The sequence below is a fragment of the Hippopotamus amphibius genome, chromosome 6, assembly GCF_030028045.1.
Source record: "Hippopotamus amphibius kiboko isolate mHipAmp2 chromosome 6, mHipAmp2.hap2, whole genome shotgun sequence".
Lineage (NCBI taxonomy): Eukaryota > Metazoa > Chordata > Mammalia > Artiodactyla > Hippopotamidae > Hippopotamus > Hippopotamus amphibius.
In genome coordinates this window covers 169,131,044-169,150,736 of record NC_080191.1, presented here as the reverse complement: position 1 = coordinate 169,150,736, position 19,693 = coordinate 169,131,044, and the positions used below count along the sequence as shown (strand labels likewise).

Below are 19,693 nucleotides of genomic sequence, written 5' to 3'. Positions count from 1 at the left end.
CCAAACAGGTGAAAGTCCGATGGAGCAAGATCAGGACTATAGGGAGGATGCTTTAACACCTCAAAATGAATATTTTGCAGAGTGTTGATAGCGTGGGCAGTGTGTGCAGACGTGCACACCCTCAGACCACAAAAAGTGAATCACTGCACGCTGCTCTTCTTTCATGCAGATCATAAATGGGGCATCCATTTTTCCTCGCACCAGTTTTGTTACATCAGTTACACCTGCACAGCAGTGACTGGGGAGACAGTAGACTTGAACAGAAAGCGCTAATAAGACAGTGTGGCCAACAGAAGTTTTAATATAACCGGAGTGCGGGTAATTTTTGACTCATCTCATACAATAAGGATATCAATCCTCTTTGCGTAGAACTGCATCTAAATCAAAACACTTTGTGTCAGGGGTGGACCTCAAAATTTAAAGTATCTAAACAGAATCCTCTTATGGTATTTTTGTTAATGATTTTGCTCTTAGGAGCATCTATCTTTTTTCCCCCCTTTATATCATTTACTTGGGGTTTGAGAGACTGGTAGAATCTTAAAACCACAAGATTCAAGTCTAAGGCAAATTGTTAAACTATTGGCATTCAGTACTAAGGATCCTAAACCCTTTCTAAGGTCCATATTACCTGAAGGGCTACTAAGGACATCGTGGATACTTGGACATCTTTTAAAATATCATCTTTCACCCAAATAGAACTTCTATAATTACTTTTACATTTTTCTAGTTTAAGATCTCGGTCCCTTATATAGTGTCCCTTTCCCAAATTCTTAAGCTGTTATTGATCATTTTTACTTTAGAATTATGAGGCCTTAAAATTAGAGATGAGAGCCTGTGAGGAGAAAGAAATGGTTGTTATTGAGGGTGGTGGCACTCGAGGACTGGTAGAGGGGAGGGGTTGCACCTGTAAATATCATTGCAGATCATGGCAGCAGCAGGTTTAACTGGCTTGATGACTCAGCTTATATTTATTTTGCTTATAATGTATGCCACTACTAGTTACCCTCTTTCTGATAAATAATGCTCCGTGAATGGATTGCATTATTTAACTAGGTCCAGTTATTTATCCATTCTGCCAGGTATTCTGGCATTGGCAACATCACAGAGCATCAAAGTTGCCATGTAGATATAATTTCTGTATCTATTGCATTTTCTCACTGGAATGCTTGCTCCTTGTTTGTTAAGCAGATACCCTTTCAATGACAGCTCAAGTACTACCAAACTTAGGTTCTTTTTCAAGTATTGCATTATTTCTTGCATTTTTACATTTCTTACATTTTAAAATTATACCTCCATTTAAATTATAATATTACTGTAATTTTTGGTTTGTAGCGTAGTCTGGTAGTTAAAAGCACAAAGCCTGGAGCAAGGCTGCTGTATTTGAATAAGGCTGTACCAGTTACTAAGGTGTATGGCCTTGGGCAAGTTGGGAAAATAAGAGTATCTATCTTATAGGGTTATTATGTGAATGTGTTAATACATGTTAAGTGCTTTGGCACATGATAAATTCTAAATCAATGTTAATGATGCTGGTATCTCTTCAACAGACTGTTAGAGCTCCTTGAAGACAGATTGTCTTTAACGGGGGAAAAAACCCCCCATTTTACTCTTAGGTAAAATTCTTCCCTCTTTGTAGGCTTATGTTATTTAGTTATAGCTGTCATCGCTGTCATCTAATAAAGACTTTGACACTGGCAAAGTATGTCTGTCTATCCATCTGTCTATCTGTCTATCACCAAGTCAGTCCTTCTTCCTGGATAGCTGCAGTGTATATGTGGTTCAGCTGCAGTGACAATTTCATTTTCTCTCCAAGTCCTGTGATAGTGACCTTTATTCTAATTCTGATGCCTGTTTTCCTGGCCATATGCTGTTCCTTGTTGCTCAAAGTCTAATCTCTGAAACTGGAATGCTCATTGATATCTTATTTTCTGATGTGAGTCTCCAGTCTTTCCAGTTCTCATCTTGGACTCCTCCTGCTTCTGTTTTTCAGGCTTATCTAGATTTCTAGTCTTTAGTCTGTCCACTTCCAATATTTGAGATCCCTTTTTTATTCAGTGCACTTTAAAAAATTTTTTTATTGACATAAAATTCGTCTAACATAAAACCTACCATTTTAAAATGTACAACTCAGTGGTTTTTAGTATATTCACAATGTATGCAACCCTTGTCACTACTTAATTCCAAAACATTTTCATTACCCTAATAAGAAACTCCGTACCTGTTAGCAGTCACTTGCAGTTTCCTTCTGCCTACATCCCTACGTCCTCTGGCAACCACTAATTTACTTTCTGTCTCTATGGATTTGCCTGTTCTGGACATTTCATATAAATGGAACCTTTGACCTTTTGTGACTGGCTTCTTTCACTTAGCATAATGTTTTTTAAAGTTCATCTGTCTCTGTTGTAATATTTCCAGTATTTCCTTTTTTATGGCTGAATAATATGCTGTTGTATGGGTGTACCATATTTTATTTATCCATTCATCAATTGATGGACATTTGGGTTGTTTCCACTTTTTTGGCTATTATGGATAATACTGCTATGAACCCTACCAGTCTGTTCTTAATCACATCACATCTTTATCGTGTCATTATAACGTATAATCTTTATCACATCATTATTTCTCTTCTGAAGACCTTAGTTTCCCTTCCATAACACCTATTCTGCAGAATTCTGACTATATTTGTCAAACCATCTGTATTCTCTGTCCCATTTCTGGTCTCTAAAGCTGTATAGGAGAAGTGACACAATTGTTTGGTGAAATTAGTTGGTGGAGCTACACATTCCTGGGATTCTTGACACAAAGCAATTTTTTCAAGACTCAATCAGGTTATCTTACTATCTTTAGCAGCTCTTATATTTAACTGTCTTCTCAAGATTTACCACCTTGCTCATTCTTAGTGGAGGAACTTGCCTCTTCCTTCCTTTTGGGAACACCTTTATTTCTTGCTTTTAATCTAGAAACCTAACAGAATCTGTCCTTATTCCATTTTTTCCCCATTTGAGTGATAAAAGTATCCCTTTTCCTATGCAATTTCAAACTCTAACTTCTTAGGACTTTGCTTTAGCCATCTCTCTCCTTTCCCTTCTCTACCACCTCTTTAAGTAAACAAAAATGTTTGTTTCTCTTGAATGAAAACAAAACCAAACAAAAGAAAAATCTTACCTCTGACAAGGAATCGCAAATCTTTATCAAGTATTAACCATGTGCCAGTAACAGTTTGTGCTGAGATGTTTATGTGCATTATCTAAACTCTTTTATAGTAACCTTCTATGGTTTGGTGCCACTGTTAGGTATCATACGGAAGAAACCGAAGCTTCTTGAGGTTAGGTCTCTCAGAATCAGAGCGTTAAGTTTGGCAGCAGAATTTGAACCTAAACCAACTGAGCCGAGAAACCTGTTTTTAACTGTAATGTCCTGCAACCCGTCTCTCTGTTTCTGTTTTTATGGAAACTTTCAATTTAATTATTTTTGAATTATTTGATTTGTTGAATAAGCAGTACCACACATGTGGTACAAAATTTAAAGGTACAAAAGGTATCCAGTGAAAAATTAGTCATCTAATCTGTCTCCTAGAGGAGAACCTGAACTAGTTTGTGTGTTCTTCCAGAAATTTCTTAAGCATGTAAAAGATTACATGTATTTGTATTCTTCCCTCCCCACTGGGACAAAGATAATAACATTGTTCTACATTTTGCTTTTTTAAAGTATATAATTTAGATTTAGTTCCTTACTGTTATTTATAGAGCTGCCTCATTCTTTCTAAGGGCTGATAGTATCTTATTTTATGGATGTATCATAATTTACAAGTCCAGTTGCCCACAGGTGGATACTTAGATTGCTACCAGTGTTTTACTAGGGCTGCAGTGAATGACTTACATGTGTGTCATGTGACTTCTTTGTAAATATATCTGTATGATACGTTTCTAAAAGTGAAATTGCTACATTTGAGGGCATGTATGTTTAAAATTTTTGTAGCTCTTGCTAAGTTGCCTTCCATAGAAAGTGTATCAGTTTACTCTTCCACCAGCAATGTGTGAGTGCATATTTCCCCATATCTGCCTTCTCCAAAACAGCATGCTGTCACACTTTTTGGTCTTTGCTCTTCTCTAAAAAATAGTTTACCTTTCTCTTATTATGTGTGAGATTGAATTTCTTTTCATGGACATTAGGTATGTTTGAATTTTCTTTTCTGGGAATTAACCTGTACATGTCTGTCAGCCATTTTTTCCCTAGTGGCTGGTTGGATTTTCAAAAATGAGTTGTATACCCTTTCTTGTAGTAGGGAAATTGGTCCCTTGTGATTTGTTGCTAATATTGTTTTCCAATGTTGTCATTTGTCTTTTGACAAAGTTTTTTTTCTTACCTAGATGTTTTATTGCTGTGTATTTGAATTGATTAGTTTCTTCTACAGCTTTTGAGTTTTGCATCCTTCTCAGAAAGACTTTTCCTACTTTGAGGTTATAGAAAAAATACTACCTCCTTTCTCTTGGTTTTCTGATTTAATATTTTATGTTTAAATATGTATTCCATCTGAAGTTAATTTGAGGGTTTGGAATACAACTTAGTTTCTTCCTTTTTTTCCCATTTACATGGCTATCCAGTGTCCATATGTCATTTAGTGGATAATTTTTTACCCCACTGGCTGGAGTGTTACTTTAATCAAGTACTGCATATTTGTATCTCTTTCTTGACTCTGTATTTTCTTCCATTGACCAATTCATCTATTGTCACATCCATTACCAGACTTTTAATTACTGTACCTGTATATTTTAATAACATATGAGGCTAATGTCCCCACCTCATTTCTCTTTTTCAGTTTTTTTAATGTTCTTCTTGCATGTTGGTTACGCCATATGAATTTTAGAATTAGTTTTTTTGGTTTTTGAGGTACCCTCTTTTTTTTTTTTTTTTTTTTGAAAATAGCAAACTGTTTGAAGGACTAGTCTCTGTTAGCATTTCTCCTAGTAGATTTTGTGGAACATTGGTCCTATGAGAATGCTTCCTCTAAAGAGAATTCCATGTCAGATATTTTTGAGAAATGCTGCAGATTATACTTCTCTTTTAGAATTCATAATACACATTAATATATCAAAGGCTCTTAAAAGTTTAGTAATAAAGAAATCTATTTAACTTGACAAACTGAGTTTCCCAGACTTATTTGATCACAGAATCCTTATTTTGGTATAGAATGTTCCACTTGGATATTCTGTGGAGTATGTATTGGGGAAGAATTGATCTATCATTATGTCTTCTTCATCAACGTTCATAACTCACTACAGTCTAGCTACAGCCCCCCCAGTTTCTCTTAAAACTGTTCTCACTGGCGATGCTGGGGGCTCTGTCACCAGACTCAACAGCCTTTTTTAAGTGTTTTTAAATAAAAACTTGACCTTTATGGATTTTCAACCTATTTATCATCCATCTGTTGATACTTGTTCTTTCTCAACTTTGATGAACTTAATCTCTCACTTTTCCTCCTACCTTTTTCCCGCTTCCTCTTTAGTCTCCTTTGTGGGGTTCTCACTTTACACCAGCGGCCCCCAGCCTTTTTAGCACCAGGGACCAGTTTCATGGAAGACCATTCTCCCGTGGACCGGGGACGGGGGTGGGGTGGTCGTGGTGATGGTTTCGGGATGATTCAAGTGCATTGATTTATTATGGTCTCTGTGCCGTCAGACCTCTCTGCTGCTGATAATCCGTATTTGCAGCCGCTCCCCAGGGCTAGCATCACCACTTCAGCTCCACCTCAGGTCGTCAGGCATCAGATTCTCATAAGGTGCATGCAGCCTAGATCCCTCGTGCACGGTTCACAGAAGGGTTCACGCCCCTGTGAGAGTCTAATGCTGCCAGAGATCTGACGGGAGGTGGAGCTCCGGCGGTAATGTGAGCAATGGGGAGCAGCTGTAAACACAGGTGAAGCTTTGCTTGCTCGCCTGCTGCTCACCTCCTGCTGTGCACCCTGGTACCTGGCAGGCCAGGGCACCAGTCTGTGGCCTGGGGGTTGGGAACCCGTGCTCTACACGCTCTGACCCCTGCTTTTTGTCTGGGCTGTAGCGCGGTAGCACTGACTCCTGTCTACCTACGGCACACTTCTCTTTTTTGATCTTTAAACATCTCTTTTCACTTGTGTTTGATAGACTTTCCACTTGGCTTATTTCACAGGATGCATCTAGCTCACCCATGTAATGTCTTTATTGTTCCCCATTTCGTTTCATGTAAAATGTGAACACTTCAGCTTTGCGCACAAGGCTTTTCCTGATCTGGCCTTTGTGTGTGTTGTCACCCTGTGCTAAGCTACTTAGCGCCCCTGGTTTGCCCTGCCTTCTAAGCTTCGGGGCCTTAGCATGTGCTCTTGCTAGAGAAGTGTCTTCTTATTAGCCTCGTCTGATAGGCTAGTTCCTGTTGGTCTTCAGGGCTTTTCTCAGGTGTTACCTTTTCCAGGAACAGTCCTCATTAGACATTCTTCCTTTGTTCTCTCTTTCATGGTTTTGATGAACATAGCAGTTGTGTTTGTGCTAAATAGAATTTATCTGCTTTTCTAATGGTTAGAATTAGACCAGAGATTGTTTTTCACTTCTGTTCCTCTGGGCCCCAAGGTAGCAGTTTTAAATTATACTCCTGAGATCCTTGAGGTGTTTTCTAAAGTTTTCCTGCACTCTTTATCCTCTTCTTGGTGGCCCCTAGAGCAGCTCCACGTTTATCTTTTTTTATATTTGACTTTCACCCAAGATTTTATTTGCTTAAGGAAAGTGTTCTGTATCTGAGTGAAATAAAGAAAAGAAAGAAAAAAGGAAGAGAGAAAAAGAGAGAGAGAAAAGGAATGAGAGAGAAAAAGAGAAAGATGAAAAAAAGGAGGGGATGCATGGGAGAAAGAGAGAGGGAAGCTCAGTTCTAAGATTTAGCACAGTGCCCAGAATGGTAGGCATTGGAGAAATACGGCTGATTAATCAGTTCTGCTTTGATGGTCTGATATTAAAATGACCAGCATGACTAACCCTCCATGCCAGGTTACTTCCCTTTCCTCCACCGTACCCGTACCACAGTTGTGGTCTTTAAAAATCTTTTTTCATACTGCTTGCTCTGCCTAAAGTTTCCTTCTCTTCCTTCCACGAGGTGCTTAATTCATTTTTATGGAGTTTAATTTCTGGGGTGGAATTTAACTTGATGAAATGATTGGTAGTTGTTCTCAGACAGCCTCTGCCTCCTGAAAGGTCAGCTTTTTTGGTATAGCTTTCTTATGAATTTACTTTATAGGCCAAAAGAAAAAAGAAGAACAATTTTCATTTAGTCTGTTTTGGGTTTATTGATGAACTATAATTTATCTTAACTAGGCTATCTCATGTGGTTATTGGTAACACTTGTTCAATTAAGTAATATGTAAAATTATTTTCAATGATATGATTTTTTTCTCTTTCAGCTTGTGAAGCTATGTATTGCAATGATTGATACTGGAAAAGCCTTTTGTGTTGCAAATAAGCAGTTCATGAATGGGATTCGAGACCTGGCGCAGTATTCTAGCAATGATGCTGTAGTTGAGGTTAGTATTATTAAACTTAGTTAAAATGATAAATGCAACAAGATATTAAAGTATTATGCATCCATTTACCTTATTAAGAGCAGTAGTGGTCCTTAAAATTAGAAGTGGAAAAGCTGTCACCTGTTGGTACTGTCTTATGTAATCCTGTTTTCTGGGACGGTTAGGAGGTGTTGGTTGATTTGCATTGTGAATGTAAATTTACTGTACCTGCTGCTAGGTGAGCTGAAGCATCAGCACGGGGACCTGAGCAGGGAGAGTAGGGTCATGCTTATCAGGGCAAGCAGAGAGCGTTAACCGAAGGTTAGCATCTGCCTGCACGTTTGGGGGCTGCGTAGGAAAGTTCCGGTCAGCTAGCTATGCAGTGTTAACTTAGGCTGCTTGCTGTACTATGTGGTATTGTGATATTTCTTTTATAAGGAATAATAACTGGTGAAGAAATGGGTGTAATTTGATGATTATTTGATCCATAGATGCACAGTCTTGATATACTCAATTTCACCTTTAGGTTTATATATGCCATTTCGATTTGTTATCATAATAGTGTTGATAGGGCAGTCTAAGTCTTTGACTGTTCTAGGGTTTTATGTTACTACGTGTAGACTTGATGTCTCTGCAGAGCATGTCTGAGAGGTAGTAAGATTGTTCTAGTGAGAAATAAAGGTTACTGTTTACAATCTAACTTGATCTTTGTCAGAAATGCTGAAGTAACATTTTTGTGGCCTATATTAGTGGCTCTTAAATGACTTGGTTTTCTTTTGATTTTTTTCTCATAGACAAGTTTGACCAAATTTTCTGACAGTCTTCAAGAAATGATAAATTTTCACACAGTAAGTGTTAGTAAGTAGGTGTTATTATGACCATATTTATGTTTTAGTATTTTTCTTTGGTGGCAAGATTTTATAAAATTACTCAAGTTGGAAATCAATGACTTTGATTTGTTAACAACTTTTTAGTTGAGTGGATCTAAATTGTGTGTGGGTGTGTGTGAGAGAGAGAGAGAGAGAGAGAAAGAGAGAGTATATGTATATTATTTCCCATTCTATAATAGTGAACTTTAATTTCAATGAAGTACACACCCATAAAAGTTAATTGTTTTCCTTTAAGTTGTGCCTTTGTAAGTTTTTAAGCAGTTATTTCAAGAAGAAAGACATACAAGTCATCATTCTAAATTTAGCTATTTTTTATTAAGATACAAATATATCCCCTTTGTCTAATCAATTGCTAATATTAAATACTGTTGTATTCTTTGAGCTATTTATGTGTGTGTTTAAGATTTGAGGGCAAATCTTCAGGAATGAGGGATATGTATTAGTTTTGGAATGTCATGAAATTCCTTTATAAGTTTTGTGAAAGTTTATTGAAAATATAACTTGTAAGCTATATATTTCTTATAATTTTTTTAAAAAGCCTAACATATATGGCTGTCATATAATTATTTATTTGGTGCTTCAAAACTTGTTAGCAGGGTATCTCTAATCAGAATATCAATACTTATATTCTTTGTAAAATCTGTTAATTTTTGGTCCTTAGTTAACTTGATTTTCTTAAATTTTCTTGACAACATATTAAGGATGAAGTTATCTGATATTTATTTTAATTGTGGTTCAGATTTTATCTGCACCAAAATTATGATATACAAGTATCTGCTTCAGTTTCTGCTTTCAGTTCTTTTGGATATATATCTAGGTGTAGAATTGCTGGGTCATATGGTAATTCTGTGTTTATCTTTTTGAGAAACCATCAGACTGTTTTTCGCAGAGGCTATACACCATTTTACATTCCCACCGGCAATGTACGAGAGAGTTCCAGTTTTTCAAATCCTTGTCAACATTTGTTATCTTCCTTCCTTCCTCCCTTGCTTCCTCCCTTGCTTCCTTCCTTCCTTCCTCTTCCCTCCCTCCCTTCTTTTTCCCTAATGACTAATGTGGTTGAGTATCTTTTCATCTGCTTATTGGTCATTCATGTATTTTCTTCTGCCATTGTTACCATTGTTGTCCACTTAAGTCCTTTGCCCATTTTTTAGTTTTTTTATTGAACTCTTTATATATTCTGGATATTAAACCATTATCAGATGTGTGATATGTAAGTAATTTTTCCCATTCTATAAGTTGTCTTTTAACTTTCTTGATAATGTCATTTGATGCATAAAAATTTTAACTTTTTAATTGAAATATACGTAATTTACAATGTTGTGTTAGGTTCAACTGTACAGCAGAGTGATCCAGTCATACATATACATATATATTCTTTTCCAGATTCCTTTCCATTATAGGTTATTACAAGATATTGAGTATAGTTCCCTGTGCTATAGAGTGGGTCCTTGTTGTTTACCTATTTTATATATAGTAGTGTGTATATGTTAATCCCAAACTTCTAATCATTCCTCCCCCTCCACCCCCCACCTGCACTATTCCCTTTGGTAACCAGAAATTTGTTTTTTTGTGTCTGCGAGTCTATTTCTGTTTTGTAAATTAGTTCATTTGTATCATTTTTTTAGATTTCACATATGTGATGTCATATATTTGTCTTTCTCTGTCTTACTTCATTTGATAATCTATAAGTCCATCCATGTTGCTGCAAATGGCATTATTTCATTCTTTTTTATGGCTGAGTAAAATGCCATTGTATACATACCACATCTTCTTTGTTCATTCATCTGTTGATGGACATTTAGTTTGCTTCCATGTCTTGGCTATTGTAAATAGTGCTGCTATGAATGTTGAGGTGCAAGTATCCTTTCAAATTAGAGTTTTCTCCAGAAATATGCACAGGAGTGGGATTGCTGGGTCGTATGGTAGTTCTGTTTTTATTTTTTTAAGGAACCTCCATACTGTTTTCCATAGCGGGTGCACCAATTTACATTCCCACCAACAGTGTAGGAGGGTTCCTTTTTCTCCACACCTTCTCCAGCATTTATTATTTGTAGACTTTTTAATGATGGCCATTCTGACCAGTGTGAGGTAATACCTCATTGTAGTTTTGATTTGCATTTCATAGTAATTAGCAATGTTGAGCACCTTTTCATGTGCCTCTTGATCATCTGTATATCTTCTTTGGAGAGGTTTCTATTTAGGTCTTAACGTTTTTTTATTGAGTTTGTTTTTTTCTGATACTGAGTTGTATGAGCTATTTGTATATTTTGGAAATTAATCCCTTGTCGGTTGCAATGTTTGCAAATATTTTCTCCCATTCTGTAGGTTGTCTTTTCATTTTGCCTCCTTAAATAGGTTTATTCCTAGGTATTTTATTCTTTTTGATGTGATGGGAAATGGACTTGTTTTCTTTTTTTTTTAATTATTTTTTTGGGGGTACACCAAGTTCAGTCATCTGTTTTTATACACATATCCCCATATTCCCTCCCTCCCTTGACTCCCCCCCACTGGACTTGTTTTCTTAATTTCTCTTCCTGATGCATGGTGGTTAGAGTATAGAGATGCAACAGATTTCTGTATGTTAATTTTGTATCCTGCAACTTTACTGAATTCATTGCTGAGCTCTAGTAGTTTTCTGGTAGCATCTTTAGGATTTTCTCTGTAGAGCATCATGTCATCTATAAACATTGACAGTTTTATTTCTTCTTTTCCGGTTCGTATTCCTTTTATTTCTTTTTTTCTCTAATTGCTGTGGCTAGAACTTCCAAAACTATGTTGAGGAAAAGTGGTGAGAGTGGGCATCCTTTTCTTGTTCGTGATCTTAGACAAAATGCTTTCAGCTTTTCATTGTTGAGTGTGATATTAGCTGTGGGTTTGTCATGTATGGCCTTTATTTTGTTGAGGTAGGTTCCTTCTATGTCCACTTTCTGAAGAGTTTTTATCATAAATGGATGTTGAATTTTATTAAAAGCTTTTTCTGCTGACATTATCATATGGTTTTTATTCCTCAATTTGTTAATGTAGTGTGTCACATTGATTGGCGAATATTGAAAAGTCCTTGCATCCCTGGAATAAATCCCCCTTGATCATGGTGTATGATCCTTTTAATGTATTATTGGATTCACTTTGCTAATATTCTGTTGAGGATTTTTACATTGTGTTCATCACTGATATTGGCCTGTAATTTTCTTATTTTGTGATATCTTTGTCTGATTTTGGTATCAGGGTGATGATGGCCTCATAGAATGAATTTGGGAGTGTTCCTTCCTCTGCAGCATTTTGGCATGGTTTCAGAAGGATAAGTGTTAACTCTTCTCTAAATGTTTGGTAGAATTCACCTGTGAAACCATCTTGCCCTGGACTTTTACTTTTTGGGAGTTTTTAAATTACTGATTCAATTTAAGTACTGGTAGTTTGTTCATATATTCTATTTCCTCCCGGTTCAGTCTTGGGAGAGTGTACCTTTCTAAGAATTTGTCCATTTCTTTTAGGTTGTCCATTTTATTGGCATATATAGTTGCTTGTAGTATTCCCTCTGTAATCCTTTGTATGTCTGTGGTGTCAGTTGTATCCTTTCCTTTTTCATTTCTGATTTTATTGATTTGGGCCCTCTCCCTTTTTTTTCTCGATGAATCTGGCTAAAGGTTTATCAGTTTTATCTTTTCCAAGAACCAGTTTTAATCAGTAGTTTCCCTGATATTTTTGTTTTTTTAGTCTTTATTTCATTTATTTCTACTCTGATCTTTGTGATTTCTTTCCTTTTACTAACTTTGGGTTTTGTTCTTCTTTCTCTAGTTGCTTTAGACAAGGTTAGGTTGTTTGAGATTTTTCTTGTTTCCTGAGGTAAGCTTGTATCACTATAAACTTCCTTCTTAGAACTGCTTTTGTGACTCCCATAGGTTTCAGATATTTGTCTTGTTTGTTTTCATTAGTCTCTAGGCATTTTAAAATTTCCTCTTTGATTTCTTAAGTGATTCTTTTGTTGTTTAGTAGCACATTGTATAGCCTCTATGTGTTCGTGTTTTTTGCAGTTTTTTTCTTGTAGTTGATTTCTAGCCTCATAGCCTTCTGGTCAGAAAAAATATTTGACATGATTTCAGTTTTCTTAAATTTACTGAGGCTTGCTATGTGGCCCAGCATGTGATCTATTCTGGAAAATGTTACATGTGCACTTGAAAAAAATGTGTGTTCTGCAGCTTTTGGATGGAATAAATATCAATTAAGTCCATCTGGTCTAATGTGTCATTTAAGTCCTATGTTTCCTTGTTGATTTTATGTCTGAGTATTCTGTTCATTGATGTAAGTGGGGTGTTAAAGTCCCCCACTATTATTGTGTTAATGTCAATTTCTCCTTTTATGTCTTAACATTTGCCTTATATATTGAGGTGCTCCTATGTTGAATGCAGATACCTTTACAACTGTTATATCTTCTTTTTGGATTGATCTTTTGATCATTATGTAGTTTCCTTCTCTGTCTCTTGTAATGGTTTTTATTTTAAAGTTTATTTTGTCTGGTATAAGTATTGCTACTCCGCCTTCCTTTTGATTCCCATTTGCATGGAATACCTTTTTCCATCCCCTTACTTTCAGTCTATATGTGTCTCTAGATCTGAAGTGAGTCTCTTGTAGGCAGCAGATATACAGGTCTTATTTTTGTATCCATTCAGCCAATCTCTGTCTTTTGGTAGAAGCATTTAGTCCATTTACATTTAAGGTGATGATAACCAGTATGTATGTTTCTATTGCCATTTTCTTAATTGTTTTGGATTTGTTTTTGTAGGTCTTTCCCCCCCTTTTCTTCTTTTCTCTTTTCTTATGATTTGATGACTCTATTTAGTGTTATGTTTGGATTGCTTTTTCTTCGTGTGTATATCTATTACAGATTTTTATTTTGTGGTTACCATGAGGTTTTTGTATAGGAGTCTGTATTTGTACATGCTTGTTTTAAGTTGCTGATCTCTTAATTTCAGACGCATTTTAGATACCCTGCATTTGTACTCTTCTCCCCTCATGATCACTGTTTTTTGACCTTATATCTTGCATTAGATTGTTTTGTGTATCCCTTTACTGCTTATTGTGTATACAAATGATTTTACTACTTTTGTCTTTCAGCCTTACTACTAGCTTTGTTCATGGATGATTTACTACCTTTATTGTATGTTTGCCTTTAGCAATGCGCTTTTCCATTTTGTAATTTTCTTGTTTCTAGTTTGTGGCCTTTTCTTTTCTGCCTAGAGAAGTTCCTTTAGCATTTAGTGTAAAGCTGGTTTGGTGGTGCCGAATTCTTTTAGTTTTTGCTGGTCTGTAAAGCTTTTGACTTCTCTGTCAAATCTGAATGAGAGCCCTTCTGGGTAGAGTATTCTTGGTCTCTAGAGTTTCTGCTGAAAAATCAGCTGATAGTCTTATGGAAGTTCCCTTGTATGTTATTTGTTACTTTTCCCTTGTTGTTTTTAATATTCTCTCTTATCTTTAATTTTTGTCATTTTGATTACAGTGTTATAGTGTATTCCTCTATGGGTTAATCCTGAATGGGACTTGCTGCACTTCCTGGACTTGGGTGACTAGTTTCTTCCCCAGGTTAGGGAAGTTTTCAGCTATTATCTCTTCAAATATGTTTTCAGGCCCTTCCTTTTTTCTCCTTTTGGGATCCCTGTAATGCGAATATTAGCACACTTAATGTTGTTCCAGAGGTCTCTTAAACTGTCCTTATTTCTTTTCATTCTTTTTTCTGTTCGGGGCAGTAATTTCCAGTGCTCTGTCTTCCAGCTCATGGATCCATTCTTCTGCCTCAGTTAGTCTGCTATTCATTCCTTCTAGTGTAGTTATCTCAGTTACTGTATTTTTTAATTCTGTTTGGTTCTGCTCTATATTTTCTAATTCTTTGTTAATAACTTCTCACTCTGTGCATCCCTTCTCCTCCTGAGTTCTTTTATCATATTTACAGTCATTACTCTGAACAAGATCTCTCTCGGTTAGATTGCCTGTCCACTTCACTTAGTTCTTCTTCTGGGGTTTTATATTGTTCCTTTGTCGGAAACATTCCTTTGTCGCCTAATTTTATCTAAATTGGTATTTGTATTTTTGTATATGTGGTAGGTTTCTTAGATTTCTCGACCTTGGAAAAGTGGCCTTCTGTAGGAGATGTCCTGTGCGTCTCAGCAGTGCCTCCCCTGTAGTCACAGGGCTGGGGACCAGGTAGTCCCAGGGTAGTGTCTGGCCTGTGTATGTGGAATTGTTCTGCATGCTGGCGGACTGTAATTTTCTTGCTTCTGGTATCTGCCCCCAGTGGGTGAGGCTGGTCGAGAGGCTTGTACAGGCTTCCTGGCAGGAGAGGCCAATGCCTGCACCCTGGTGGATGGGGCTGAGTGTTCATCCTCTGGTGGGAAGGGCCATTCTAGGGGTTCTAGAGGCTGCTGTGGGCTCAGGAATTCTTTAGGTAGCCTGTCTGCTGATGGGTGGGGCTGTGTCCCTGCTCAGTTTTTTGTTTGGCCTGAGGTGTCCCAGCACTGGAGCCTACAGGCTTTTTGGTGGGGCCAGGTCTTTGTAACAAAAGGTGAGCCTCCAGGAGAGCTCACATACATGAATGTTTCTTGATATGTCCACTAGCAGTGTTTGTGTCCCCAGGGTCACAAGCTGCCCCCTGCCTCCCCAGGAGACCCTCTAAGACCAGCAGTAGTCTGGCCCAGGCTCCTATCAAATTACTGCTTTTGTCTTTGGTCCTGGTGCACTTGAGATTTTGTTTGTGCTCTTTAAGAGTGAAGTCTCTCTTTCCTCCAGTTCTCTGGAGCTTCTGGAATCAAGCCCCACTGGCCTTCAATGCCAAATGCTCTGGGGGCTCTTCTTCCTGGTGCCAGACTTTCAGGCTGGGGGGCTTGATGTCGGGCTCAGCATTCTCACTCTTGTGGGGGAATGTCTGTAATTTAATTATTCTCTAGTTTTTGGTCCCCTACCCAGGGGTGTGGGATTTGATTATATCACGGTGCACCCCTCTGGCCAGTCTTGTTGTGGTACTGTCTTTGTCTTTCATTGTAGAGAATCTTTTCTGGTAGGTTTCAGTCTTTTTCAATGATGGTTGTTCTGCAGATTGTTGTGATTTTGGTATGCTTGTGAGAGGAGGTGATCTTAGGGTTCTTCTACTCTGTTATCTTGGCTGCTCTCTAAAAGTTTTAATTTTGTTGAAATCTAGTTATCTTTTTTTCCCCCCTGTTCCTTCTGCTTTTGGGGTCATAGCCAAGAATCCTTTGATAAATCCCAGATCATGCAGATTTATCCCTTTGTTTTCTTCGAAGAGTTTTATGATTTTAGCTCTGATATTTTGCACCAATTTTTTTTTTTAATTTATTTTTTGGCTGTGTTGGGTCTTTGTTGCTGCATGTGGGCTTTCTCTGGTTGTGGCGATTAGGGGGTTACTCCTTGTGGTGTGTGTGCTTCTCATTGCTGTGGCTTCTCTTGTTGCGGAGCACGGGTTCTAGGTGCACAGGCTTTAGTAGTTGTGGCATGTGGGCTCAGTAGTTGTGGCTTGTGGGCTCTAGAGTGCAGGCTCCAGTAGTTGTGGTGCATGGGCTTAGTTGCTCTGTGGCTGTGGGATCTTCCTGTACCAGAGATCGAACCCGTGACCCCTGCATTGGCAGGCAGATTCTTAACCATTGGTCCCTGCACCAGTTTGTTTTTAATGACCTCTTTTTAGTTCTCTTTTTGCCTTCTATTGAATTTGGATGCTAGTGTGTAGTATATTTGCTTTCTCTTTGAATCAAGGGATGTTTTGGATTCAAACTTCTTAGAGTGTATTATAATGAGAATTAAATTTTTTAAAAAGTTACTGATTTTAAATTTACATAATACGTTAAATTTTTTTGGTAATATAGTATACTTTGTAATAGTCCTGTTTCTGATATTTTCTTTAAATTAGTAAGTCTTATATTATTGCTTTGTATAAGAATATCTTGCTTTTTGTTCTAGTTTTATATGTGAAAAATTATGATTAAGATAACCTTTTGGTAAATAAACAGTTTAAATGATGTTGAAATCTGTCAAGAAATCTTAAGTTTGGAGTATTTTATAAATCATTGTCTTAAAGAAAATTGAGTCTTTAAAAATGACGTTTGTTTGAAGCCAGGTATATAAGTGTAGTTTGCTTCAAGAGGATAGAGATTGGTCTTTTTAGTGCTAGTGCTGTTAATGTGCAGCTAGTTTCTTAAATTGATTTCAATAATGTGTGTTTTTATTTTTCCAGGATTGGAAACAACCAATATTTCTTGATTTTAACATTGTAAAAAGAACATAGAATTTAGATACAAACAGCTTTGAGTTTAGACTTCACTGTTTTTAGCTATGTAACTTTGGTCAGTTTATTTGATCCCTTTCATTTTTCAATTCACTGCTCTGTAGAGAAGGGGAACAGTAGACGCTAACACATGAGGGCGCTGTGATGAGGAATAAATGTGTGCGCCAGACCCGGGAGAGTGGGGCCTCTCCTTTACTATATTGGGTGGTGTCTATTTGGGAAAATACAAACCACATATGGTATTTCTTATAGAAAGGTTTTAATATAGTGAATTGGTTACAAAATGTTGGAAGGGTTGGAGGAATGAAAAAAGCCGCAATGATGCTGTCTAGAGATCGGTCAGCATAGGAAAGAGCTATTGTCCTTAGGGCTGCAGGAGCAAGGGTGGAAGTGGTGGTGCCAGGGCCGCTAAGTACTGCACTATTGCAGTCCCATTGACACTCCTGCATTGGTCACTGATGCTGCTGAAAATTGGAGTAGGTGAGTTGCTCACTAAAAGCTGTGTTAGAACAGAAGCTGAAAAAAAAAGTGGTTTCTTATCTCCTGCCTCTTAATCTAACATCAGATCCCATTTGTAGAAACTAACCTCTTAGATTGCAGGGGGTTTGGGAAATATACTTTGCAGATCTCTAGCTCCTGGCAGCACAGGGGAGGACATTATGGAAGGGTGATATAGTGGTGAAAGCCAGTAAAGAAGCGGCACACCAACCATAAAGGCTGTAATTTTGAAAACACTTTTCGTAGGCAAATTATTGTGCAGTCTTAACAATTTTTATCCTTGAAATCTTTTTCTGTGACTTTTCTTTTTCCTTCCATACTCCGTATCCCACACATTAGAAGAATCTACTCCAGGTTCAACTATAGATAGTTTCCCTGTCCCCTCCAAGTCTGAACTTTTGTTGAGGATTATATAACTTGTATCTCTGCTTCTCTTGTAGCCTTTCTAAATACGAGGAGTTCTATATACAGCAGCCAGAATGAACTCATAAAAATATAAATTAATTCACACCACTCACTTGCTTTAGCTCCCTTTTACCCTCAGAATAAAATCCTAACCAAGCCCTGTGTGGTGAGGCTCCTGCTGATAACTTCCTAATTTCACCTCTGCTCTCTGCCTGGGCATAGCCCCTGGGGCTCTTTGTTGTTCTTTGAACTTGCCCAAGTAATTGTCACCTTAGGGCCTTTGCACTTGCTGTCTGTTGTGTGCGGAATGTTCTTCCTCCATATTTATGTGTGACTGTCTCCTTACAGTGTTCTTTCTCTTTCTCTAGGTCTCCCTCACTGTAATAGCTCACTGCCTCTATACAAGAAGCCTTCCTTGACCACTGTGTGGTTACTCTCTATCCTTTTACGTGCCTGTGCACTGCGAATACACACACACCATATATATGTATATGGTCTCGTTCTTAAATATATGTACTTATTTTATTGTCTGTCCTTCTCTGAGTTTCATGACTGTAGACACTTTGTTATATTCATTTCTGATACTGCCGCCTGGAAGAGTCCTTGGTAGGAAGGAGTTACTCATGGCAGGGTTGAGGAGACTGAGATTCTGACAACCCTTGTATGTTTTTTTCAGTCATTAAATAAGATGTGTTAAATCAGTGACAATTCAGTGAACAAATAGACAATTAAAAGTATTTAATCTTTAGAAATATGCTTAATATGCTTTAGAAAGATAATTTGCAAACTAAGAGGACATCACTGTTTGTCTGCCTGTCTGCCTAAAGGCTACATAGGTTGGTGAGCTTGTGTGTGTTTACATACATACTTATATATGTACACATAGAGAGAACTCTGTCTGATACTACACCCAGATGTCTAGTGCCTTTCTAATTTTATTCCCATATTCCTTTTTGTACCATCTCAGAAATTTTCCTACTAATAGCTGTAGGTATGAAATTGTGAGACCTTAGTTTACTTTCTTTCAATTTTCTTTCCTTTTATAGTTGCTATGCTTTGTGTTTTCCTGGGCATTTTTGTTTTTTGTTAACAAATACTTTTTATACACTACCAAATGTGAAATAGATAGCTAATGGGAAGCAACTGCACAGCATGGGGAGATCAACTCGATGATTCGTGATGACCTAGAGGTTTGGGATAGGGAGGGTGGGAAGGAGGATCAAAAGGGAGGCGATATGGGCATATATGTATAAATGCAGCTGATTCACTTTGTTGTGCAGCAGAAACTGGCACAACAGTGTAAAGCTATTATACTCCAATAAGGATCAAAAGAAAAAAAAATTCTTTTAATTTTTTCAGTGAGAGTGACCTCTGTGTCCTTGTGTCAGAATTTTTATATTTGTGCAAAAGTTCTTTCCCCATCATAACTCTGTTTACTTCAACTAGATTAAAGATAGGGATGACACATATCTTGTTTACTGTTAAATCTTCAGTACTTGCATAATTCTTATTCTGGGGAAGTAATTTAATTTTTCTAAGCTTTACGTTCTACCTCTGTAAAATGAAGGGGCTTTACTAGATGACTTTTAACTATAAAAATTCTAAGATTATAAAGAATTAATTATTATAAGATTTAAATATGATCTCAGAGTCATTTGTTAAAAATGTGGGAAAAACCTAGGTATAAAAAGCTTTATTTTAGTAGCATTCTGTTCAGTGAAATTTTAATCAGTAGCATTACAGGATAAAGGCTTTATAGGATAAGAAAAACTGCTTTCTAAAAGGCAATAAACACTGGAGTCTGCTTTACATTCTGTAGCACAGCTCATAACACTGAAGTCTTGGTATTTGACTTTGTATCAGGATAAAAGGCTGGATGTTATAGAGATGATATTTTTGAGTAATTTTGTGGGCTTAAATAAATGTTTGAAATAATAGAACCATTTGGGTTTTTAGCCAAGTAAGATTAAAGATAGATTGTACTTGGATTATCCAGTCATTTAAAAAATAAATTATTTGGATTCCTTTGTGATTTAATTCTTCTGTAAAAATTGATAGTACTGTTCCTTATTCCTTATAGAATGAGAATTTCTA

At 37.0% G+C, this 19,693-nt stretch overlaps 1 protein-coding gene across 2 annotated transcripts in view; it reads left to right on the top strand.

Moving 5' to 3' along the window:
- The window catches only part of ACAP2 (ArfGAP with coiled-coil, ankyrin repeat and PH domains 2), a 144,289-nt gene that overhangs the window by 51,038 nt on the left and 73,558 nt on the right, over positions 1–19,693 (top strand). For both annotated transcript variants that reach the window (XM_057738754.1, XM_057738753.1), the window contains exons 3-4: positions 7,421–7,540; positions 8,314–8,367. In XM_057738754.1, coding sequence (XP_057594737.1) covers positions 7,421–7,540; positions 8,314–8,367 — 174 coding nt within the window. The remainder of the gene's footprint in view (positions 1–7,420; positions 7,541–8,313; positions 8,368–19,693) is intronic.